Source organism: Linepithema humile, chromosome 4, assembly GCF_040581485.1.
Source record: "Linepithema humile isolate Giens D197 chromosome 4, Lhum_UNIL_v1.0, whole genome shotgun sequence".
In the NCBI taxonomy this organism is placed as follows: Eukaryota; Metazoa; Arthropoda; class Insecta; order Hymenoptera; family Formicidae; genus Linepithema; species Linepithema humile.
This window is the reverse complement of record NC_090131.1, coordinates 7,490,325-7,512,703: the sequence shown is the minus strand read 5'-3', so window position 1 is coordinate 7,512,703 and position 22,379 is coordinate 7,490,325. Positions and strand designations below refer to the sequence as shown.

The window sequence follows — 22,379 nt, the reverse complement described above, 5'->3', positions numbered from 1 at the left end:
ACATAAATTTTAATCTTAATATCAAGGAATTGATTAACATTAGCTAAATTTATAAATAAATCTATACACAAAATCATATAAGAAAACAATTTTTAATAAATTTTTAATTTCCGATTTATTATGGATTTTTAATTTAAGATAATATTAATTTTTGTATTAGTTTTTTTTCGTAATTAGTTTTTGTACAATTTTTAATTTTGACGGAACGCACTAAAAATGGTCAAATCTTGACCGAAACGTTTATATTAATAAAAGAAGATTGTTATAGCAAATCTTGGCTCGATATTCTCATTGTTATATGTGTAAAAACTTTTATATTTTACATTAAAATTGTCCTATGTTTTCTGCAATCTCAGAATCTATAAATGATTTGTTCGATGGCCATGATAATAACGGCGACGTTGTGGCAAATTGATGAGAATAAGAAAATGTCTTTCTCGGCGGTGTTGTGCCTATTTGTTTTTGTGGAAAGAAAATAAGAATTCCATTTTATGAACAAGACTTACATAATAGACATCTTATTGTTCAAACTAAATCAAATAAAAGCAAATCACCATAAATATTATACAAGCGTTTATATTAAAAAGAATTCTTTGATGTATTAAATTTACATCTGTTTTTTATTTAAAAAAAATAAAAATATATACTTGAACAATGAGATATCTTGTAATGTGCATTATTCTAGCATATTCGCTTATTTTTCTGCATAAAAGAATAAAATAATAAATAAAAAAATTAACCTGTTGGAATGTAATGATGAGAATCTTCAACCAAAAATTCGTCGATTTGTTGTTGTGAGATATGTAGTTTGTCAATTATGTCGTTATTACAATTATGTGTTTCTATATCATGAATTGTTAATTCGTCGTCTATCTTTTTACATAAATTTGAAATTTTATGCTGCTGCTGTTCCATAAATGTGACATGATTTAAATTCAGGTCTTTGACCGTTTCACAAATAGTCTATGTTAAACAAATATTAAACAAAATAACGATTATTTATATAGTGAAATATTGGGAAATATGAAATTAATTGTAAAATTGCTTTAAGTATATAAATATGTACATACATTATTTAAATTAAGTTTTACAATTTTATCTTTTTCCATTTTCTCTTGTAATTGCTCTAAATTAAATCGCACGTTATTGTTATATTGCTTTAATGTGGTACAACTAGTATTTAGATGTTTTTGTAAATCGTTCACTAAAACGTTTCCTTTTTCGATAGTAATTGTACCCATCATATGCATCTTTTAACAAAAAAAAAACAATTAGTTAAGCAATAATATATAATTTGTTACAATTTTTTAGTTTTAATATATAATTGTAGAAATTTGAGAAATTTTATGAACACAATGGATGGCTTACATTACCTGGTCAAAATTATGATCAATATCGCTCTTGGCTTGGGATATATTTTCTAGCGAGTTTTTCAAATGCTTTTGTTTATTCATGTCTACGCTATAAACTTGTGTGTGATCGTATATGTTAGTGCAAATCTCATCAATTTGACAAGACGCATCAATAATTTTGGAATTTCTGTCATGTTCATTTAAGGGCCTGAATTTGCACAGCAAATTCTCCATTTCCTATATAAATAGAAATTTGTATTCCTTCATTAGATAGTTCATGACATTATAACATCAATTACATAAGATATTTTAATATATGATAAAACATTTAGTATACCTTTCCGAATTCTTTGTAATTTTCCATGGTTTGCTTTTTGTTTTGAGCGATACAATTAATATGCTCTCTAATCTCGGTTAAACTTTTACGAAGATAATTACATTCTTCAAGGTGATCTTCACAGACAGCTTCTAAGACAAATTTCGCATATTCTGACACACTGTCTACTTTCTGAAGAATGTTCATTTTTAAGATCTGTAATTGTTGTAGAAAACTCTCGTTGTATTTCAACAAATCAAACATATTCGATGCCGCATTCAAATGGAAGTCACTTAAACATTCAGTTCCGTTCTTCATTGTACGAGATGTATCTTGCACATATGTATTTAACATCTTTCGATAGCATGCATACTAAAATAGTAAAAAAAATGGTATAATTCCTATTATTATTATTAAGTATTATTAAAATTTTGTTTTGCTAAAGACTTACCGAAGTATTTATCTCACGTTTTACATTTTTACTTATAGTAAAATGCTGATGAATTGCATCACGGATCATGGAACGAATTGTCGCCTTCATATTCTTAATTTGTGCAGCTATCTGAGTTTCTGCAAAAAAAATTTATTGATTGATAAAACTTATTCTCACAACATATAACGTTTGTTAAATACATAAAATTAATCACATTTCTTACGCTTACCAATTTTATCTCTTATCTTTTGAAAAAAGATATCACTAATTGTTTTATAAGTTGAAAGTATATTTTCTATATCTGTGTAGCGTTCCATCAAATCATCACTAGTCTGCCATACAAGCATTTTATTTTTTTCCTCAATTTGTCTGCATTAATTTCATCAATAAATTTAATTTTAACAAGTTAATTTTATTATTAAAAGTGAAAATCAATCGACAAAATTATTAAACAATAAATTTTGATATTAAATTTTAACCGATCAAAAAGAATGATCAAAAGCATTCTATGTTTATATGTTTATATAATAAGAACTAAATTTTTTCGTAATATTTTCTGTGCAAATTTACCTTTTACAATCGAGTTTGTCCTGCAGCTTTCGCGCATCTTCAGATGCTTCCTTTACCACGTTCAAAAGAGATCCCATTTGCGCGTGCAAAATCTGTTTGGTTCCAATATACTTCTCTACAAGGTGTTTCTGTTTGTTTTTATCATCCTCTATCTGTTTCACATACATCTTTGTCAATTTCAAGGCGCTATTCATATCATACACTTCATTCGTGATTTTTGTTAACACGTTTGTTTGAACGTCATATTGCAATTGTAGATTATGAATACATTCCTGTAATCAAAATGTAGTTTATATAGTAAAAATTGATTTCGATCTCCTTAAATAAACAAAACGTTTCATTCAAAGCCTTAAATTCATATTTTTAGAGCTGTAGAAAGATGATTACCTAGCGAAAAAACATTAATTTCAAGAAGCTTGTACGATTTAATAAATACTTTTTCAAATTCTTTTCTTTCAAATATAACAGTTTGTTTTTATTTTTGAATTATAATATAAACGTACCTCTTTGTTCTTTATTTCACCTTCTAACATTTTGCAGGTACCATTTATCTCCTGTATCTTCTTGCTCTGATACTCCATCGACATCTGCAACTCATTATAGTTGTTTAGCGATAAGCAGATGCCATTTTTTGTAGACGTCGCCAGTAGATCTTTCCTGAGGCTTTCTATCTCCTTGGTGTATTCTTTCAGCAACAGCTTCTTGCACAATTTTTGATTGATCTCAGGACGATTAGTGATGTTCCTCGCTCGATTCGCATATTCCAGCGTCGATAGCGTCTCCTCGATGTTGCTGTTGGCGAACGAGACAGTCGCAATTATCGACGTCTTCGTACGCCCGCCCAACGACTCCTGCAACAATCTCGTAAGCTTCGACTCTCGGTACGGTATGTGAGGCGCTTTATTCACGAGGGCGGTTATCACTCTTCCGAGCGCCAGCAGAGATTGATTGATATTCTTGCTTTCTCGCGCCCTTTTGTCAACAGCTCCGGATTTGCTGATGTTCTCGGTGCCGGCCAGGTCCACCAGGTTCAACTTCGCCGTCTTCAGCAGCTCGTCGCTGTTGCTAATCTCCTTCATCTGTACAGTAATCGAAAATACCGTGTGAGAACGGCTCGAGTTGACGTTTAACAGAGTCGTCGCGGTTTGCCGTCTCTCCGAATTCCTCCTGAGGATCTCATAGGCCTCGTACTTGTCGCGAACAATCACCTCCTCCAGGCCGTGAATGGTGAGCACGCCCTTTTTCGAGTCCTCGTACAAAATCAGCCTCGACGTCGAGACATCGTCGTTTTTCGACAGAAGATCGAACAGCTCTTCGTTGTACAGTTCCAGGTAGTTAACTTTGATGATATAATTTTGGTTCTTTGAAAGCAACTCGTCGAACAGGTGGCTTAAGCAACGGGGAATCATGCCGGCGGACGTGTCGCTTTGCCAGTGCAGATTCGGATCGTTCAAGCGATCGCCTTCCATCGTGTATGTTTTGCCGGTGTTGGTCTGGCCATAAGCGAACACCGTGCAATTGTATCCGGCGATGATTTCCTTCAACAACGGGCTCATCACTGTGTTGTATATGTCAACTTGGGTTGATGAGGGATCAAAGACTCGATCAAACGTAAAGTTCCTTGAGAATCTGTCTTGCGATCGCTCGCAGACCATTATTTCCGTATCGGATATCATCTTTACTGCTGTTGTACATTTTTCCGATATGTTCGTCTTACTTAGAGGCCTGTTACAAAAAAAAATTAAATAAAATATTAATCAAACATAGAAGATATTTAATTAGGTAATTAAGGATTAACAGTTACAATTACTTTATTAATTTATAAATAATTTCTTATTTCAGAGTTTATTACTAGCTTAGTTGATCTGCGAGAGATTAGATTATAGATCGTCAGATCTTTAGACTGGAGAATAGAATTTTACAGCAAAGTTTAGATTTAGTTTTAGATTTAGATTTAGGATTTAAGTTTGTAAGTTGTAAGTTTTGTAAGTTTTGGATTCAATGTTTATTCAATCTGTTTTGTATTGTATTTTATATTTTGTATTAAATGAATAATGTATTATGTACCGGAAGCCATCCTAAGCCGCAAGGCAAGGATTAAATAAAATAAATAAAATAAAATATAAATAATTTCTGGCTGGCAGTAAATGAGTTAAATCAAATTAACTTTATTATTCATTTCTATTATATTATTTGATTCCCAATTGCTACAATTTCATTAATATTAATAAAAGTCAACGTTTCATTTTAAAAAAGCAATAACCGTTGTTCAACTTACTTGATACGCACGAAGACGTTAATATTTTGATCTTTTTCCTTCGACATCCTCCGAGAATTGATATTATACTTTATATTCTTTATTTTATACTCCACGTTTTATAATCTTTAACGCGGCAATAATGTGCGACTTGTTTCCCTCCAGCTGCGAATAAGCGTTGGAAAGAATTGTTTGCGGCGCACGAATGAATATTGAAAAGTGCTAGACTGAGCTTCTTTTGCACACGTAGGACCTGTGATAATAAATATAAAATATAATTTGTTTATATGAGACGAAGGCGAAAAAGTATATAGCCGACTGCGACGAACACGTAGAGGACTCACAATAAACATACACGAGATAAACATACCTTTAACGAGATAAGATTGATAGAACATATTGACTGAGATATTCTTCTCATCTTAAATAACGGTTTCAAAATATTGTACAATTTCTGTAGGACGTATTGCATTGTATTGCATTGCTTCGACGCAATTAAGCCATTGAACGTAATCAACGACGCCAGATTTGAGACGCAAGCAGTAAGCAGCATGAGGTAGGGTAGATTTCAGTGCAGTGTGATTAAATGTGGTGCAGCGTGGCTGATGCAACTTTTAGGTTAACCTAAACATTGTACATACATATATCTATTCAATAAATTCTCAAACACGTGAACTGCAGAAATAACGAATTTTAATCATGGAAAGAGAAGGTATGTGCTACGAATAAACAGATTGCAAAGATATTTCATACGTTAACATATCGTAAGTTCTTATCAAATAGATCTAAAACAATGTTTAATATGTCTTGCAGAAATTTGTAAATTTTTTAATGATATTATAAAAAACGACAAGGATGTATCAGCGGGTATGGCCGCTATTAGTACTTTATTAACGGTATTGGAGCACTCAAAGTGTAAGTATCTCATATTCATACATTTGCTGTTATGTATAACATTTGTATCTTGCAATATATATTGTATCACATATCAAGTAAATTTTTTGATCGCTGCAATCAAGTGTAAGAAAAGTAGAATCTTTTTGCAGCTGAAACAGTTCAAGAGCTTCGCGTTTGCTTGCAACATGCAATTGATGCTATGCGATCTACAGAAACTCCAGTCACCGCAATAGCCTCAGGAAGTGAATTGTTTCTCCGTTTCATTACACTGGCGACATTGGATACACCTGTAAGAGTATTAACATTCATTATAAGTTCCATTCACTCTTGAGGCTACATTTATTTGTTTTTAATTCACTTTACATTAGAATGATGTATTTGTCCTTTTAGTCATTCGCGGAATGCAAAGGAATTATGCTAGGCAGAGGCAAGGTATTCTATGAGAAATTGATCGCAGCACGAGGAAAAGTGGCCAAAGTAGCAGCACATTTTATTATCGATGGTTCTGTAAGCATAAATATGAAAAACACCAAATATTCCAATTGATTTCCGATTTTTCATTACACTTTTCTTTACCAGACTATACTTACACATTCGAAATCGAGAGTAGTGTTGAAAGCAATGAAGGAAGCTGTTGAAAGTAATAAAATATTTGAAGTATATGTTACATCGTCATCACCAGACAATAGTGGGTAAGTTGAACTTTTGTTACGTAGCAAAACATGTCTTCTGATTTTTGTCTTTAATAAATTTCTAATTTTATAATTAATTATAACAGCCCTTGCGTTTTATCTCCACAGAGAAGAGATGTGCGAGGAGTTGACGAAGATGGGAATATCGTGTACAGTGATTCTAGACTCTGCTGTGGGCTACGTAATGGAGCAAGTAGATATGGTAATGGTTGGAGCGGAAGGTGTTGCTGAAAGCGGCGGTGTAATTAATAAGGTACACTTCGATATTAATGATAAAGTATAATTAAATAATAATGTATAACTTTTAGAATCTAAAAATGTTTCTCTTGATCCACTTTGTAGATAGGCACATACACAATGGCTATATGCGCAAAGGAGGTGAAGAAACCATTTTATGTATTGACGGAAAGTTTTAAATTCTCGAGAATCTATCCGCTCAATCAGGTAGATTTGCCTGATGAATTTAAGGTAAATTATCGCACACTTGTATCAAGTCATTTCAAAAATCTTTGCATTCTTTTATTTAATTTAAAATCCATTGAATTTTTTAAATCAAATATGAAGCAATTAAAACAAAAAATATTTGTAAAAAATACGCGAAAGAAGGACTTTTGAAATGACCTAATTTTATAACTCTCATGCACGCAAATGAGATATGTAAATATGTAATATTGTTTGTGCAGTATACATCCAGTACTCTGAACAATAATTTAAGAAAGGAACACCCCTTGGTGGATTACACTCCGCCTCATTTCATCAGCCTGTTATTCACCGACTTGGGAATTCTCACGCCCTCGGCTGTCAGCGACGAACTCATTAAATTGTACTTATAATTTTAATATAAAAATGCAAAATTTATGACTCGTTGCTTGCGATATGAAAACTAAGATAATTAGAAATGTCGAAATGTATACTTTTATATTTCTAATCATCTTAGGCTCAACGTCTTTATTAATTTATTGCACAGAAATATTGAGTATTTGTATATGGAAACAAGATAAGCGTCTTTCATTCCATTACACACATTCTACGCGATAACAGGCAATAAACTACTTTTAGGTAAATTATATTACAACGTAATATTTTTTTTCTTCATTATGATACCTCGTACAATCTATTCAGAAAAGACTGCTTATGATTACGTGTAATGTTTGTAATTTTAAACAAGAATGCGTGTGATGAAGTGCATCTAAAGAATTTTGATTTATTAACTTTCGAAGAGCGTTGGATGTTATAACGTTTAAATTTTATACATTTATAGTACAAACGATACACACATTTACATCTTGTTTTTATCTACGCATTGCACAGCAATAATGAATACAAAATTACCGTGGGAAAAGAATCTTATAATTAAAATACCATACTGCAAGGTGCTTAATTCTAGTTCTCTCTGTTCAACCGTTTATATAAGAATAAATTCTCTGAAAACTTAAAACCAGTAACATAGCCTTTTTGTAACATTACGTTATCCCTTTTTCAATGAGATTCGATATTACAAATCTTTCAATACTCGTGAATTGTTTAGTTCCTTTACACATTTATCGTGTATATACAAGAAAAAGGTGACAGAATATAGTTGGAATTGATGTTGCATAATTTTACGTATTGTCAATATGCTCGTTGAATGGAATTCAATTTATGCGAATATATAATTACCGATTGCCTTTTAGTATCTAATTGAATGAGAGTATACAATAACATAGTTGGTCAGAATCGTACGATCGACTGCATTAATAGTATTCAGTGCACTTGCATTCGACGGTCAACGTTTTCTGCAATATTTAAAAAGCACATTTTTGCACAATTAGTGGCTCGCAAAGAAAGATTAGTGAGTTGCGCGAAATACATTTGTAAACGCGAATGCATCCGAGCACTATTAACATATCGAAATGTACGGCATAATACATTGCTACTTAAAAATATACTATTAAATACGATGAAATGTTACTAAAAATTATAACGTACGTAAAATCGCAAATGTATCTTTTATGTACAAGATCTCTGACGTTTTTACTGAGCTGTTGATTATCGTAAAAGACAATAAATTTACAATAAATATACACAAAAACAAGATTCAAATACGCGCCTATAAAATTTGATATACATACGATTATTATATGTACACCAAAAAAAAGACACTACGAAATATTGAAGAGAACACACGGATGACAATAGAACTGAATAAATAAAGCCTACATATTGCGTCATAATTGCAAGTACATAACAATAAAGTTAAATATATATTCAAATACTATATGAAAGTGATAACAGTATTATTATGCTGTAAATTCAATTGAAAATTACGTGGACGGAGAAACACAATAATTTATAAAACGTAATAATTAAACATGGCGAATAAAAAGAGCGATGGCATTTACATCAACACGATTTTGCAACAACGTACACAGATGGCGATCAACGGTACGTTTTATATTATACCCAGATACGTATACGACCAGATATGTATAGTCACAAGATAAAGTACGATTTGGTTGTGAGCATTCTTTCGTATTTCTAAGGCTCCAACGTCTCCCAGGCAATTGTCATTGGATTTTGTAGCTTGTCGAAAAAAATATACAGTGATATAAAATAAGTGTTTAAAAATACTATAGCACCAATTCGTACTTCTTACTTCGTATATAAAATACTCTTAACATAATACTCATAGATACGCTTGTGACAGCGTCTCGACCACGGTGTATATCTGATCGAAGTGCGGCCGCTTCTCCGGCTCGTACTCCCAGCATCGCAGCATTAATCGGTAAATCTCGTCGGGCGTTCCGTCCGGAGCCGGCATTCGGTACCCTAAATGACGTAATCAAGTCAGATGTATACGCTGAATTCGCTGGTACACATTAATATCGATCTGCAATTCTATTCCGTCTATTTCTCTCACCTGCGTCTATCTTTTCGCGCGCCTGCGAATTCGACATACCGCTGTACGGATTGCCGCCTTTGGAAAATATCTCCCATATCAGAATCCCGTAACTCCACACGTCGCAGAGAGACGTGTATTTACCTGAGACGCGCATTCGTATGTTTAATAATAATACAACGGCCACTTGCTATAAAGAGACTCACCGAAATTCAGAGCCTCTGGCGCGGTCCACTTGATGGGAATTTGTTTCATACCGTCCGAGACTATGTACTCCTCCTCCTCCCTCGACATTCCGAAGTCGGAGATTTTGACTATGCACTCGTATCCTGGGGAACATATCGCATTCGAACATTGTATATTGCTTGTCGGGCCTTCGACTTGGACGAAACGATCGAAATGCGAATTTATTTACCTACGAGGCAATTGCGAGCGGCTAAGTCTCTATGAATGCAATACTTAGATTCCAAGTAGCTCATACCAGCCGCGGCATCCTTGCACATACGTAGCTGCTCCCGCTGTGTTATTGTACTAGCGTTTTTCCGCAAATACGTAAGTAACGAACCACCTAAAGTTAGCACGTCAGCATGTCAGACTATCGTAGCTCGTAGATGTGATCGCGGATTTTTTAATTCTTCTCGCGCGCGACAGCCATTCGGGTTAAATATTAGCGTAATACAGCGTGGTGTTCTTTCAACAAGATCATCTTACCAGGCACCAATTCCATCACGATCATGATCGGCTGCTTTTGAACGCAAATACCGATAAGCTTGACTATGTTCGGATGATCGTACTGCTTCAGTATTCTCCCCTCCTGCAGAAACTTGCGCTTCTGCTCGTCCGGTAACGTCACCTTGCACGTTTTCACGGCCACGTCAGTCTTAGAAGTCTTCAATTGCGCCTTGTAGACATCGCCAAAATTTCCCTATAAATCACAACGTAAACATTATATCACGACGTTAAATATACAGCAGAGCGCTAATGTCAGCCTACTCACTCGACCTATTTTCTCCAAAAGAATGACATCATCGTTATTAAGTTCCCACCGTTCGCGCAAAATTGGCGTCTTAAGAATAGCACCGGATCGACTGGTCACCGGTAAGCCAGATAGCCATTGATGCCTGATTAACTCCGGAATTGACGGGAATGTGGGTCCTTCAAATCTAAAGTGTCCCTGCAATAACATATTCTAATGTAATTCATGCCTTGAAATAAATTCTGTACAATAAGAATAAATTTTGTTAATATTATATTGTTTTTAAAAATCCTGTGTTTTTAGTCTTTTTATTCAAAATTTATTAAATTTGTTAAGTAAAACATAGATAAACTAATAAAATAATAAAAAATGTTTGAAAAAAAGGAAAATTATATTAATACTTTTAATTTTATACATTAATTAAAAGAGCCATATTTGTAAAACAAATTTATTTTGTAATAAAATTTATAGAAAAACACGCATACTTTGAACACAATCTAATATATTTTAATATTTTATACTAGATTTATATATTAGTATGCACAATTTTTCTTATTACCTCCTGTGTAGTTTGTACGATAAAATGCTTGTGTCCGTCCCAGCAAACAGATAAAACTATCTGGCATTCGTCGTTCCTCATTGTTTCACGCACTAAAAAGTCTCCTTCGTTTACGAGCAATCTCACGACCTCTTCCCTTGGCAATACTCCGTGAAACCATTCCTCTTCCATAAGACCGCCGTTTCCATTAGTTTTTTGGTTGTTAGTCAAGTGTGAGATTCCTCGCATTGGTACCTAAAATTACATTTAATTAGTCCAAGTATTTTATTAATAGTAGAAAAAATAGAAACTGCAATGTTTATCATTGCTATACATATGCTCGATTTCCATATAAGCCTGTACACAAATGTTAGAACATAAAAACATTCATTCGCATGCGCAAAATTCTCACCACATGCTTAATCTTTATAAAATAATCCAGTACTATCGGAACGCTTTTCTTTCTGTGCTAATCATGCAACATTTCTGTAATAGATCATAAAAACCACAATATTAATAATTAAAAAATGGTCTTTAAGCTTTGCATTAACTGATAAAGCAATATCAGAATTCTGATGGAAGATTTTGTAATACTTCCTAGATCTGTGCAACATTATGATATAAATATCCGCTATAGAATAGCGATAAGCTGCGATAGCTGTTGTGCTGGGGTGAAATTACACATGACTGGCACAAAACATATCACACATTTTTATTTAGCATCTTATCGCTTTGCGGTTGAACGCAGGAAACGTATACGAGCACTCGGAACATCACACAGATCAAGTGTAAACACATACAACAGGAGGGACATTATTTTCTGCTTTGGCTGTGGGCCCTTCGCTATTCGCCCTAATCACTCCGTTTTTCGCGTTATTAATCGCCGGTAAGGATTTGAAGGGTGATTTTAGTATTGTCATGAATCGTTGGTTTCTCCTCAGTGTGAACAAACCACTGTCAGCGACTGTGTTCTTCTGTAATAGCACTAGATCTAACTAACTTGCAATTCAGGACAATTTATTGTTCCACAAAAGAAGACTTATCCTAGAAAATACTACTTCTACACATTGATAAATTTATAAATTACAAAATAAATCTTTTTCTGGATATTGAAATCCGATGTAAAACCTGAACATTTGTAATTCGTTGTGCATTAAGTCCATTTTCAGTCAACAAAAAGATTTAACTGCTTCTTAATAAACAAGAAAATATTTTCGATTTACTTACTTTGCTAATTGTAGGCGACTCGGTGAAAGAACCTTCCACAGAAAGATCGCAACCTGACGGTAACTCTTCACAGCCTAATTCATTGAGAGCGCTTCTAATAACTTCCATTTGCTTTTGTAATTTCTTCTCCTGACAACGCAATCTCAGCTCTTCTCTCTCGCGAGAATAATCCAAGGCTGAAACCCTAGTAATGTGCAAAGATAATTATTTGTCTGAATTTAGAATTAGAAAACGAGATATTTGATATTAACAAAAAAGTTGAGTAATACAGTGCAAACTTATACCTAGAATCACTATTATTTTCTTGCGGAAACTGCGGGCTCTGCCGATTTTGCTGTGTGGTTTTGAGATTAGATTCGAGTTCCGTGAGGCGACTTCTCAACCAATCTATGGTCAAGTTATCTACGGTCAGTTTATTTGGCGATAATTTCCCTGAAGACTCGTCCACAAGGTTTTCGTCAAATGTAAATCTGATCGGAGACGCTGGCCTAGTTCTGTATTAACATCAGAATATGTGACATTCAGGTAAAATGTACATTTTAGATATAGCAATAATTATAAATGTTAGATATATACTTATGCTTTCCAATAAAATCTCTATACTCTTCGATAGGCTTGATGCTATCGACTGCTTTTTGCACTCGTACATGGATCTCCAAGAATTTTTCTGTTGTAAAATCAGAGTATTTTACAATATCCTGAAGTATTCCTTTCCTAAAACAATCCGAGACTCATTAAGCATCACATAAGCAGCAATTGACCATCAATTTATATAATAAAGTTTTTTACCTTCTCCATTTCTAGTCGCATGCAAATAAAAATCCAATAAAAAGTATTAAAACTGTATCTTACATTTGTTACAATTGAAATAATTGTTAAAATGCTTACAATAATAAAAAAAGCAATAAAGTTTTACTGCTGTCCCAGTTGGATATCGTACAAAGGCTATTTATAAGAAAATCTAACTCACCATGAAGTTATGAATTCTTGGTGAATAGCTTGCTGCCGATGCAGCAGACTTGGCAAATAACAGGTTCTCAAGTCGTGTTCACATTCTGTTACAGCGCCCAATAGTAGAACATACTCGTTGTGTGTTAAATGAAGTTTTCTGCATGCCTTCTGATATTTTTCTCTTACTTCATCCAATTTGCGGCCGCCTCTACCAGCTAAAAAAAAATCACATCACTGTATCACTCATCTATTTCACTCGTTTAGCTCATTTGAAATATAATTTAGAAAAATTTAAACGTACACTTAACATAATACTCTTCAAATCGTGACCTCATTAATTTATACATCTCTAGATTCTTTTGATATTCCATTTTCTTCCTAGTTACATCCTCTGTCAACTGGAAAATAATACACAAAATATAAGATATTAAACAATGAACAAAACAGCAAAATAAAAATATAAATAAAATTTATTAAATTCTTTGCAGTATTCATATTTTAATATTTTCATCCTAGATGCAAATTCCTTATTAATTTAATTTATATTTAACAAATTATATTTTAGTATGTGATTCCAATTAATCTTCCTCTCTCTTCATTGAATTATTGTAATAAATATAAATAATTAAATTATTTGACTCAGAAAGTTCTTAAAACCAATCCATCTGGTATTAAGAACACAACAAATTAAATCTGATTTTACTTACCTGTTGCAATTGATTATTCAGCCAGCTCTGCTCCTCTTGATAAAACTTTCTAGCCCGTCTCCTCTCCGAATACAATGTGCTCAGCTGATCCACAACAATGCTCTCAACAGAATCAGCTTGTTGCTTGATTAATTTTGCGGTTTGATCGATAGAGTCCATTATATCTCTCCAGCTCTGCAACATGATACACATATTTCTATAAGATACACCAAATATCCAACGACTAGCACTACAATCACAAAAAGACTACCTGCGCTATTAAACTGCCCACGAGGTCCTCGTTGCGCTCGATTTTCTTCCCTTGCGCGGTGAGCGAGGAAATTGTAGACGCATACTCACGGTCGGACTTGACCTTCGTCGTCAGGCACCGTCGCATCGTCTCCAGGAGCTTGATTTCGGCATCCTGACGAGCCAGCAGCGCCTCGTGCGACGCCTGGCCCTGCAAACTCGTGGAAAAGCCCATCTTCGCGGAAGTACAAACACGATGTTGCGTATTCTCGGCAAGGTGTGCGCTCAACAGCTCATTCTCGCGGCCTCGTTAGAGCGGCATACTCTGGAACTGACGTCGACGAATAGCTTTGACATTTAGCTAAAAGATTTCGAATGCGTTCGACGACGATGACAAGGACGACGATCGCGGCGACGTGTCTAGAATCGTTACATGACCATCAACGGCGACGACGACGTGCTCCCGTTACTCAACTCCGGCGCGTCCTCGCGCTCGCGCGCAGTTCTGAGATCAACATTTATATTTATACCCCGGTCGCCCAAAATTGAAATGGAAAAATGTACTTTTACCAGCGGAATACCGCCATTGGATACATCGGACAATGATGTCGATCAAGGAAGTCCGCCGACTGATAAATCCGTCCCGCCGTTCCGTCCACCTCAAGCCGACCACGCAATGATCTTCAAGCGGAGACGCCAGATTTGAGACGAAATCAGAAGGCAGCGTGAAGTTTCCTAAAAAAGACATCTTAAAGACGTCCAAAAATGATGCCCCTGTGACGTCTTTTTTCATTTTTTTAACTATTGACATTTTTAATTTTACAACAAAAAACTTTCCAAAAATTTTAAAAAAGACAATTTCATCATTTAAGAATTTTACGAGCATTTTAATACTATCTGAAGTAGCCCAGAAGCGAAATAAGTATGTAGAAAAATTTAAATTACCCGCTGAAACGGCCAGAAACACTCCATTTTTCTGGAAATCCTGCTGAAATTTTCAACCAATGACACGTCGGAAACAGTTACTTATATCGCTTTAACTTTAAGCTCTGTATACACGTTGCATTAAACGTCTTATCGCACGATACCAGATAGATATCGGCCTTAATCTGCGCCGTGTTACGAGAAGATCAAGAAAACAGAACGCAGAGGGTTGTCCGTTTCGTTCGAGGATACGAGGTTTTTAATCACCGCCACAATGGTGAAAATGCAAGGATTGAGTTTGAGCAGCTTAAGAAAGCATCCACCTGTGAGCACTCGAAAAAAGTCATCACATAGACATGTAATAAACGCTGTATTAATAATCACTTGATATTTACTCGTTCGTTCCAGCTGATTCCACTGTTCGTCTGCATAGGCGTCGGTGGAGCTGCCGCATTCTTCTACACGTTACGTTTGGCGACTCGTAATCCCGACGTTTCATGGACGAATAAGAAAGAAGCCCAGCCTTGGGATTACTATAAGGACAAACAATATAAGGTGGCAGTTGTCTTTTATTTTAAGTGATCTTACAGTGGTCTAATGTCGATTGTTCGGAGCAGAGAATTCTTGTATGTATTTACGTTTGTATTTTGTTTTTCAGTTCTACTCACCCAAGATAGATTACGACAAAATGAAAAGTCCAGCACCAGAATACTGAGCTGTTATGTAAACTAGTATTTGTTGTAGGATTAAATTGTTAAAAATTACTACCTCTAAGTACTCGTGGTCTCCAAGTTACATGGCTCGATTTTGCGACTGAGTTGCAAAAGCTTAGCAGTCTTAAATTACTCCTGGAAGAAATTCATTTCTCTATGTACATTATGTAATGTAATTTTGAAGAGATTTAATATTTAATAAATTATCTACACATCCTAAAATTGATATAGAAAGTACAGAATTTACTTTACATTTTATGTTTACATAATTTTGTAACAGATTTAATATAATTTTCTAAGTCAGTTTACTGCATTTTGTTAAAATCTTACTATAAATTTATAATCTATTTATAATATATATATATATATATATATATTATAAATAGATTATATATAATATATAATATAATATAATATATATATTATAATATTCTTATTAAATTACAACATGTTTCTTATGTTATCTATTTGTTAATTATAATATTATCTTATGTTTTATTTGAAATGCAGTTGTAAAAATTATGATGGATTTATTATGTCACTAATCACTTGTATGTGTTCTGTGGAATGGAGATCTAAAGAGAGGAGTGTAGAATTAAAACATAGAAAGAGAATATACTTATAGTATATTATATAAATAACACAAAGGCCCTGAGTTATTTTAAACTTCTTATGCAACTAGTATTAAGAAAAATATTAATTAATGATCGAAATTAAACAATAAGTCTGGCTCTTTTGCAGACCATTTCAACACTGAGGTTAGTTTCTAATTTCTCTTTATTTTAGTATTTATTTAATGCATATTTATGGATCATAATTTTTGGATCTTTGCATTAAACCATAGAGATATATATTTCATTAAATATTATTAATGATATAAAATAAATAACATGTTCAACAATTTTAACATAAGGTTAAGAGTGCATTATATAATATATAGATATGTAATCAAGATATTACGTAATATACACATACATATATACTCGATATTCACTCGATTTTTTATTTCTAACATTTTTTTCATATAGTTTTCTTTTGGATCATCATAAAACTTTACAATGGTCTCAGCGTGGGAGGATTTCTATGCAATGCAACCACCTCCACAGGATTTGGTGCAAAACGAAAATGCATTGCAAGAATTTACTAAAAAACATTTTGATGCTGGTAATAAAGTAGTATTAGTGACGGTGAGTTTTAGAAAATTATGTATTACAACCATTTTTCTCGCAATATTTCAACTTTATACATTTATATAGAGTGGAGGTACGACAGTACCTCTGGAACATAACACTGTCAGATTTGTGGATAACTTTAGTGCGGGTACAAGAGGTTCCGTTTCAGCAGAATGCTTTTTGGAGCATGGATATGCAGTTATTTTTATGTACAGGTAACAAGTTTTATATTACACGTGACATAAAATATTTATTTTAAATCAGCATCTATATTTTAAGCTCCACTCTTTGTCAATATTCATATTCCGTTGATTTGATGACACAAAAATATGAATGCCAAAAATTTATTTCTTTGAAACAGCTGTTGATTTCATAAATAGAAGAAATATTTTGTTCTAAGTTCATAAATGATAGAAGGACGATTGTTATATTTACAGAATCAAATCACTGGAACCATTCTCCAGGCACTTTGTAGGACAGAAATTTTTGGACTTGCTTCAATTATCAGATAATAGCGAGCATCCAGCTATCACAGGTACATCGTACGACATCAACTATACGTGTAGTTCATGTATGTTATAAAAATGGTCTAATTTGATATAATTATTTTTACAGTACTACCAGAACATACACAAAAGGTGGCAACAGTATTAAGAAAATACAGGGAAGCGCTTGATAAAAAAAAATTGCTGCAACTTACTTTCACGACTGTTTCCGAATATCTCTGGCTGCTTCGATCCGCTTGTCAAGCCCTTGCGCCTCTGGAGAACAGAGCTATTCTATATTTAGCTGCAGCAGTCTCAGACTTTTACATTCCTTCTAATGAAATGGTATATAATTTATAATAATTAACTCATTTCTCATTTATAGAACGTATTCTATCACTTTACGGATCCTTTTAGGCAGTTCATAAGATTTCCTCGAGTGGACCACCAACCATATCTCTTCAATTGGTCCCAAAGATCTTGGCCCCGTTAGTTAGCTTATGGGTGCCGAAAGCATTTGTGATTTCCTTCAAACTGGAAACTGACGAAAGTCTGTTAATTTCTAAAGCGAGAACCGCTCTCAACAAGTATCAGCATAACGTAAGCAATTGTTGTCCAAATGTATACATTATTAAATTTTTCCACTTCTTCAAGTGCGTGTAAATTTTTATGGAAAATCCTTTCAGCTTGTAATAGGCAACATGTTACAAACCAGGAAGCAACAGGTGGTAATGGTGAGCAAGGAGACTGATTATACTCTTTCTCTTACGAACGAAGAATTGAATGACGGAGAAGAGATCGAGCAATTGATTGTAAGTGACCTCGTTGAAAAGCATATAAAGTTTATACGGTTCGAAGATTCTAGTTGATCAACTAGCTTCGGGCTGTAAAACATTATCACATGTTTATTAGGTTTTAAATTTAAATATGAACGATAGATATTAAATAACTCAGGTTTAATATAACACTATATGTATATAATCGGGATTATAGAGGTGTACAGGATTCAGTTACAAATATCACTATTTTATACAACAAATATTTTACATTCACATTTTTGTACATCATTTTATTACAAGCGTGAGCAGAGACTTAGATCAAGTCGATATCTATTGAGCAAAATGTAATATTTATCGTTTGATTGGTCTTCTGAATACCAATTGTTCCGCAAAATCATTCTGAAGTCGCTATTCCACGTCAACTGCTCACGTTCTTCGAATTGTATATAAATGCAAGTTATAAAACGAATAAAAAATAACTTTAATTTTTAAGAGCGCCTAGATACATGTTGATCTTGTCCACCAATTGTTTGTCCGACGATCCGCACTGTGCAAGCACAAATGTGAGGGCCGAAGTGTCCTTTTGATCAAACGCTGTTTGCGCCGCTTCGCTCAGCATACTGCGGAGATATTTACACTCATGTGTCATTTATATCTTACTTACATTTTGAACAAGTACAATTTTCAGGTACTCACGTTAATTTCACTAGATATTTCACTTTGAGGTCGTCTCGAACTTTGGCTAAATACTTCCTAGCTTCCAACTTTTCATTGTATTTTAGACATTCATCTATAAACGGCTGAAAAGTTTTATGAAATTGTTAGAACGTAATTGTTAAATAAATTACAGAAAAATAACAGGCAAGTTTATTTATCGTCACCTCGTAGCCAATTGGGGACTTTTTGCTCTTCGAAAATTTCTCCAAATCGCTCCACAGACCTTGTTCTGCTAAACATTGTATTCTCAACCACCAATATCTGTCAAATAAAGCAAGACAATATATGTAAAAATTTCGTTTTTAAATTTAAAAAATTAACATACCTCCGGTCCGGTATTTTATATTCCGATCGCAATTTATCCGCTAATTTCAACTCGTTACGCAATAATAGAACTTTCACAGTTTCGTGCAGAGGCTTTCCCACGACTGACTCGTGCAGCGTATCTTCCAAAGATCTCTGATACTTCAAGAGTTTTATCTGCTCTTCTGTCAGCGAAGCGTTGGTGTCGTTCCGAGCCAGTTTAAAGTTTTCTTGGGCAGATTGCAGCAACGCGTCCCTCGACATCGTGTTCTAAACAATTTTATTCGACTTATTGTAAAAAATATATATTTAACTTAGAAATACAGGAATAATTCGACCAACCTTTCGCTGATAACTCTCTGTGATAAACCAAACCGCTTGCGAATGGAAGTCGTCGTACTGATTGTAAATATCGCGCAATGTCTCTCTGTTGTGGCTCTGGCAGTACTTGATATATAATGCCATCGCTAGAGGACAGTGCATTATAGACATCTGCGTCACAGATCGGTTATGAGATTGTGCAAATTAATGTGTCTGCATTCAAAACAAACTGTAGCACCGCTTACTTGAAAGTCCCCGAGAGTCATGTTCTCTCGAAGATGAAGAATGACAGTGTAGACCAGATCCGTGTTGCCGCTGTCCACAGCTTTGAGCAGGGCGGCTCGCTCTTCGCCGAGCGTCAACAGCAACGGCACTTGTTGATGCGCGCGTGGCTCGTAGTCGATTAACTGTGGAGCGATGGCACTCAATGTACATGAATAATAGAATATAATCACATTCGTGCAATAGATTTACTTTAATGGCCAGCTGTTTTCGACCACAATCCGCCGCTCGTTTCGCGATTTCGCTGTACGAAACACCAGGAGCATATCCTAATTTGTCAGCTATCTCCTCCGCTATTTGCTCCTTGTCTAATTGCGTCTGTTTCACCTGCAAAATATAATTGAATCAGAGCTTTTTCACTTCCAATTCACATATACCTTGTTTATTTTTTACCTTGTAGCACGCCCAGTGCGCCAATATCCTACTTTCCCCGTCGATCTCGGGCAATTGCAAGTGGCGTGCTATCTGTATGCTTAAATAATAGTGCCTCCGCGCGACTAATCTGTCTAGCAGCACTTGATTCGTGAGAACGTTAAATCTAGCATTAATAAGGATTTAGATAGAACGCAAGAAAAATAACGCACACGAATCGAATGCGAAATATGAAAGGATACTGCGTATAAGTTAACGGAATGCCCACAGCGGGATGTCGCACCGCATTCAAAACCCTCAGAGTCCTGCACATTTGAACATAATAATCCGAGTCTATCGTCTTGCTGAATCCTTTTCCAAACTTTGCAGCCTGATAAAATTATAAATTTTTAGCGTTCAGTTAAATTTATATTTTTTAATGTACACTATTGTACTTTATTTTGCCGAACTTACTCTCATTAAAATCTTTTGCGTCTCAAAGTCGAATTCGTGGCTCGCTCCATCGATGCACGCTTTTATCGCCGAGTCTAATTTATCTTTAACTAAATCTATATAACTGTCAGCCTTATGACTCTTCTTCTGGAACTGCTTGGAGGCCTCCAGGAGATAGGAAGCAGGATCAGTCGAGTTGATTCCGAATATCCTTTGCACGACGTGCGGTACTTTCTGTATCATTTCGTGAGAGCAGCTCGACAATACGCGCACTCCATCGATTTCAGTGACCAGGTGCACAGGATCGTCGTAATTGTACACTATAGTCTCGGCTGTACGTCCTATCACCATTATCGTACTGCTCCAGCTGCACACCACGGCTTCTGTGCCACACCTGTCAGTTTGCAAAATGTTATTTTGAATTTTTTAAATTTGATCAATATTTAAACAATTATACAAGTATCTTTACTGACCAGGCTATATCTGCCAAAGGTTCTTTAATATTTGTATAGCACTCGCAATATTTCTCCTTGAAGTCTATCGAACCGATGTACAAGTGTCCAGTGTCGGCATAAAGCGCAACGTGTCGGTTGTTAGCCGACACAACTATCGCTACCACATTACTGATCTTGTTGTTGAAGAGGTTGCTCTAAAAATAAAAGAAAATAGCTTGTTAGAAAATTTTAATTCCCAAATATGATGAAAATTAAATAAATGATATTAATGATATTATAAGTCGCTTACAAATGGAAATGTGTTCTGATGAGATTGATGAATAACAAATATTCCTTCCTTGTTTGACAAAATCACTTGGGTCTCCCTATCACAGTGTACCATGCACCAGCAATCAATTTGACCACCGTGTCCTAAAAATTTAACAATCGCGATAACAATGACAGTTCAAAGTATACAAATACATTATACTTACTGGGCATGTCAGTAATTGGTCGGACTTTTGGCTCAGATGTGTTGTTCACAAGAAATATACGATTGGTGGACGTCAAGACAGCTATCCCAGTGCTGTTTGATGTTGTGAAGAACTTGGCGTCAACAACTTTGGTATCCTTTGCTGCCTTAAAGTAAGAAAAAAATTTATAAATACAAAGAAATCCATCTGCAATAGAAAAATTCACACTTCAAACTTACATTTCCCATGCTGAAAGTATGCTGATAAGTTCCAAACATGTCGTATATAAGAACCATGCCATCGTCTTGTACGCACAACAATTCCTCTTGTTGGGACCAGCCGAATGTTATTAGTTGTCCACTGCTCCACTACAAAAAATTAAACAATACTTGGCTGTACAATGGAATCTAATAATTTGCATTAAAGAGCTCTTACTTGCAGTTTAGCTGTCAATTTCCCCGACGATGTGTACAACATTATTAAAGGCTTGATAGCACCCTGAACTTTGACAAGCTTCTTAGGGTTTCTCGTGACGGCAATGGAACCTCCATAAGGAGCAGCCACCACCCAATTGTTGCTGGAAATCTCGTGCTGGAAGGATATCGGGTAGAGCTCAAATTTTCTGCAATATAAAATATTTTGTTAGGTTATCGACACATACAGCAGAGCATTAAATTTCCTTATTGTCATAAACATAATCAAACTTGTGAAGAAACATCATAAATTTTGGAAACTTACCGAAAGTACACATCTCGTCCGAGAGGAAACCAATCGGCGGTTAACATCGCCGACATTTTTTCGGATCGATATTGAACTATGCGACTTGCGAAATAATTATTACGAATTGCAGCGAATAACTGCCGATATTTAATGAATGTTTTGACAGATCACGCACTGGTCCTAGACGCCCATTTAGAATATCTCGATCGTACGCGTAAGAATCGAGTCTC

The 22,379-nt window shown here is 34.7% G+C and overlaps 6 protein-coding genes across 10 annotated transcripts; 3 read left to right on the top strand and 3 right to left on the bottom strand.

The window, feature by feature from the left end:
• Positions 1 to 78: 78 nt before the first annotated feature.
• On the bottom strand, positions 79 to 5,160 carry LOC105677706 (kinesin-like protein Klp61F). The gene is made up of 10 exons (XM_012376505.2): positions 4,950 to 5,160; positions 3,175 to 4,396; positions 2,672 to 2,943; positions 2,331 to 2,470; positions 2,120 to 2,238; positions 1,690 to 2,040; positions 1,374 to 1,589; positions 1,071 to 1,250; positions 741 to 963; positions 79 to 452 (listed from the first exon to the last, which is right to left on the bottom strand). The coding sequence occupies exons 1-10, from the start codon at positions 4,994 to 4,996 to the stop codon at positions 325 to 327; spliced, it is 2,898 nt and encodes a 965-aa protein (XP_012231928.1). The 5' UTR covers positions 4,997 to 5,160; the 3' UTR covers positions 79 to 324.
• Positions 5,161 to 5,502: 342 nt separating this feature from the next.
• On the top strand, positions 5,503 to 7,962 carry eIF2Balpha (eukaryotic translation initiation factor 2B subunit alpha). 2 transcript variants are annotated; one of them, XM_012376515.2, is made up of 8 exons: positions 5,503 to 5,640; positions 5,742 to 5,843; positions 5,975 to 6,114; positions 6,216 to 6,332; positions 6,405 to 6,517; positions 6,626 to 6,770; positions 6,860 to 6,985; positions 7,201 to 7,962. In XM_012376515.2, the coding sequence occupies exons 1-8, from the start codon at positions 5,628 to 5,630 to the stop codon at positions 7,348 to 7,350; spliced, it is 906 nt and encodes a 301-aa protein (XP_012231938.1). In that variant the 5' UTR covers positions 5,503 to 5,627; the 3' UTR covers positions 7,351 to 7,962. The 2 variants fall into 2 exon arrangements, with proteins under 2 accessions (XP_012231938.1, XP_067209833.1); XM_067353732.1 differs by lacking the exon at positions 5,503 to 5,640 and having other exon boundaries at positions 5,962 to 6,114.
• Positions 6,782 to 14,733, bottom strand: FER (tyrosine-protein kinase Fer). Of its 4 annotated transcripts, XM_067353681.1 has the most exons (16): positions 14,593 to 14,733; positions 14,045 to 14,353; positions 13,795 to 13,968; positions 13,389 to 13,485; positions 13,107 to 13,302; positions 12,713 to 12,850; positions 12,421 to 12,630; positions 12,137 to 12,320; positions 11,710 to 11,883; positions 10,931 to 11,164; positions 10,393 to 10,569; positions 10,107 to 10,320; positions 9,811 to 9,963; positions 9,602 to 9,724; positions 9,417 to 9,539; positions 6,782 to 9,325 (listed from the first exon to the last, which is right to left on the bottom strand). In XM_067353681.1, the coding sequence occupies exons 2-16, from the start codon at positions 14,255 to 14,257 to the stop codon at positions 9,183 to 9,185; spliced, it is 2,553 nt and encodes an 850-aa protein (XP_067209782.1). In that variant the 5' UTR covers positions 14,258 to 14,353; positions 14,593 to 14,733; the 3' UTR covers positions 6,782 to 9,182. The 4 variants fall into 4 exon arrangements, with proteins under 4 accessions (XP_067209782.1, XP_012231933.1, XP_067209784.1 ...); XM_012376510.2 differs by having other exon boundaries at positions 14,045 to 14,675; XM_067353683.1 differs by lacking the exon at positions 9,811 to 9,963 and having other exon boundaries at positions 14,045 to 14,678.
• A 376-nt stretch (positions 14,734 to 15,109) lies between these two features.
• On the top strand, positions 15,110 to 15,885 carry ND-MLRQ (NADH dehydrogenase (ubiquinone) MLRQ subunit). Its single transcript, XM_012376517.2, has 3 exons — positions 15,110 to 15,271; positions 15,355 to 15,501; positions 15,605 to 15,885. Exons 1-3 carry the CDS (start codon positions 15,221 to 15,223, stop codon positions 15,659 to 15,661), a joined length of 255 nt encoding a protein of 84 aa, XP_012231940.1. The 5' UTR covers positions 15,110 to 15,220; the 3' UTR covers positions 15,662 to 15,885.
• A 135-nt stretch (positions 15,886 to 16,020) lies between these two features.
• Positions 16,021 to 18,587, top strand: Ppcs (phosphopantothenoylcysteine synthetase). Its single transcript, XM_012376634.2, has 7 exons — positions 16,021 to 16,417; positions 16,688 to 16,846; positions 16,916 to 17,046; positions 17,269 to 17,366; positions 17,447 to 17,661; positions 17,734 to 17,916; positions 18,003 to 18,587. The coding sequence occupies exons 2-7, from the start codon at positions 16,718 to 16,720 to the stop codon at positions 18,183 to 18,185; spliced, it is 939 nt and encodes a 312-aa protein (XP_012232057.1). The 5' UTR covers positions 16,021 to 16,417; positions 16,688 to 16,717; the 3' UTR covers positions 18,186 to 18,587.
• On the bottom strand, positions 18,258 to 22,362 carry Vps16A (vacuolar protein sorting 16). The gene is made up of 16 exons (XM_012376633.2): positions 22,168 to 22,362; positions 21,865 to 22,051; positions 21,669 to 21,797; positions 21,451 to 21,595; positions 21,267 to 21,388; positions 20,996 to 21,171; positions 20,544 to 20,916; positions 20,333 to 20,460; positions 20,112 to 20,256; positions 19,911 to 20,045; positions 19,682 to 19,843; positions 19,458 to 19,607; positions 19,138 to 19,385; positions 18,977 to 19,073; positions 18,792 to 18,895; positions 18,258 to 18,715 (listed from the first exon to the last, which is right to left on the bottom strand). The coding sequence occupies exons 1-16, from the start codon at positions 22,221 to 22,223 to the stop codon at positions 18,577 to 18,579; spliced, it is 2,496 nt and encodes an 831-aa protein (XP_012232056.1). The 5' UTR covers positions 22,224 to 22,362; the 3' UTR covers positions 18,258 to 18,576.
• Positions 22,363 to 22,379: the final 17 nt, after the last annotated feature.

Bases quoted from the DNA above. Each gene is read 5' to 3' on its own strand.
- Ppcs (XM_012376634.2), top strand. From the start codon at position 16,718: ATGGTCTCAGCGTGGGAGGATTTCTATGCAATGCAACCACCTCCACAG. The intron at 17,047-17,268 runs GTAACAAGTTTT...TTATATTTACAG, and splicing joins GCAGTTATTTTTATGTACAG to AATCAAATCACTGGAACCAT. The intron at 17,917-18,002 runs GTAAGCAATTGT...AAATCCTTTCAG, and splicing joins TCAACAAGTATCAGCATAAC to CTTGTAATAGGCAACATGTT.
- FER (XM_067353681.1), bottom strand. From the start codon at position 14,257: ATGGGCTTTTCCACGAGTTTGCAGGGCCAGGCGTCGCACGAGGCGCTG. The intron at 12,851-13,106 runs GTGAGTTAGATT...GGATTGTTTTAG, and splicing joins CAAGAATTCATAACTTCATG to GAAAGGAATACTTCAGGATA. The intron at 12,321-12,420 runs GTATAAGTTTGC...GCACATTACTAG, and splicing joins GAAAATAATAGTGATTCTAG to GGTTTCAGCCTTGGATTATT.
- LOC105677706 (XM_012376505.2), bottom strand. From the start codon at position 4,996: ATGTCGAAGGAAAAAGATCAAAATATTAACGTCTTCGTGCGTATCAA. The intron at 2,239-2,330 runs GTAAGCGTAAGA...TTTTTTTTGCAG, and splicing joins AAAGATAAGAGATAAAATTG to AAACTCAGATAGCTGCACAA. The intron at 1,251-1,373 runs GTAATGTAAGCC...TTTTGTTAAAAG, and splicing joins TTGATCATAATTTTGACCAG to ATGCATATGATGGGTACAAT.
- ND-MLRQ (XM_012376517.2), top strand. From the start codon at position 15,221: ATGGTGAAAATGCAAGGATTGAGTTTGAGCAGCTTAAGAAAGCATCCA. The intron at 15,272-15,354 runs GTGAGCACTCGA...CGTTCGTTCCAG, and splicing joins GCTTAAGAAAGCATCCACCT to CTGATTCCACTGTTCGTCTG. The intron at 15,502-15,604 runs GTGGCAGTTGTC...TTTGTTTTTCAG, and splicing joins ATAAGGACAAACAATATAAG to TTCTACTCACCCAAGATAGA.
- eIF2Balpha (XM_012376515.2), top strand. The intron at 6,115-6,215 runs GTAAGAGTATTA...TTGTCCTTTTAG, and splicing joins TGGCGACATTGGATACACCT to TCATTCGCGGAATGCAAAGG. The intron at 6,333-6,404 runs GTAAGCATAAAT...TTTCTTTACCAG, and splicing joins ATTTTATTATCGATGGTTCT to ACTATACTTACACATTCGAA.
- Vps16A (XM_012376633.2), bottom strand. From the start codon at position 22,223: ATGTCGGCGATGTTAACCGCCGATTGGTTTCCTCTCGGACGAGATGTG. The intron at 20,257-20,332 runs GTATCCTTTCAT...TATTAATGCTAG, and splicing joins ATTCCGTTAACTTATACGCA to ATTTAACGTTCTCACGAATC. The intron at 20,046-20,111 runs GTAAAAAATAAA...TATATTTTGCAG, and splicing joins CGCACTGGGCGTGCTACAAG to GTGAAACAGACGCAATTAGA.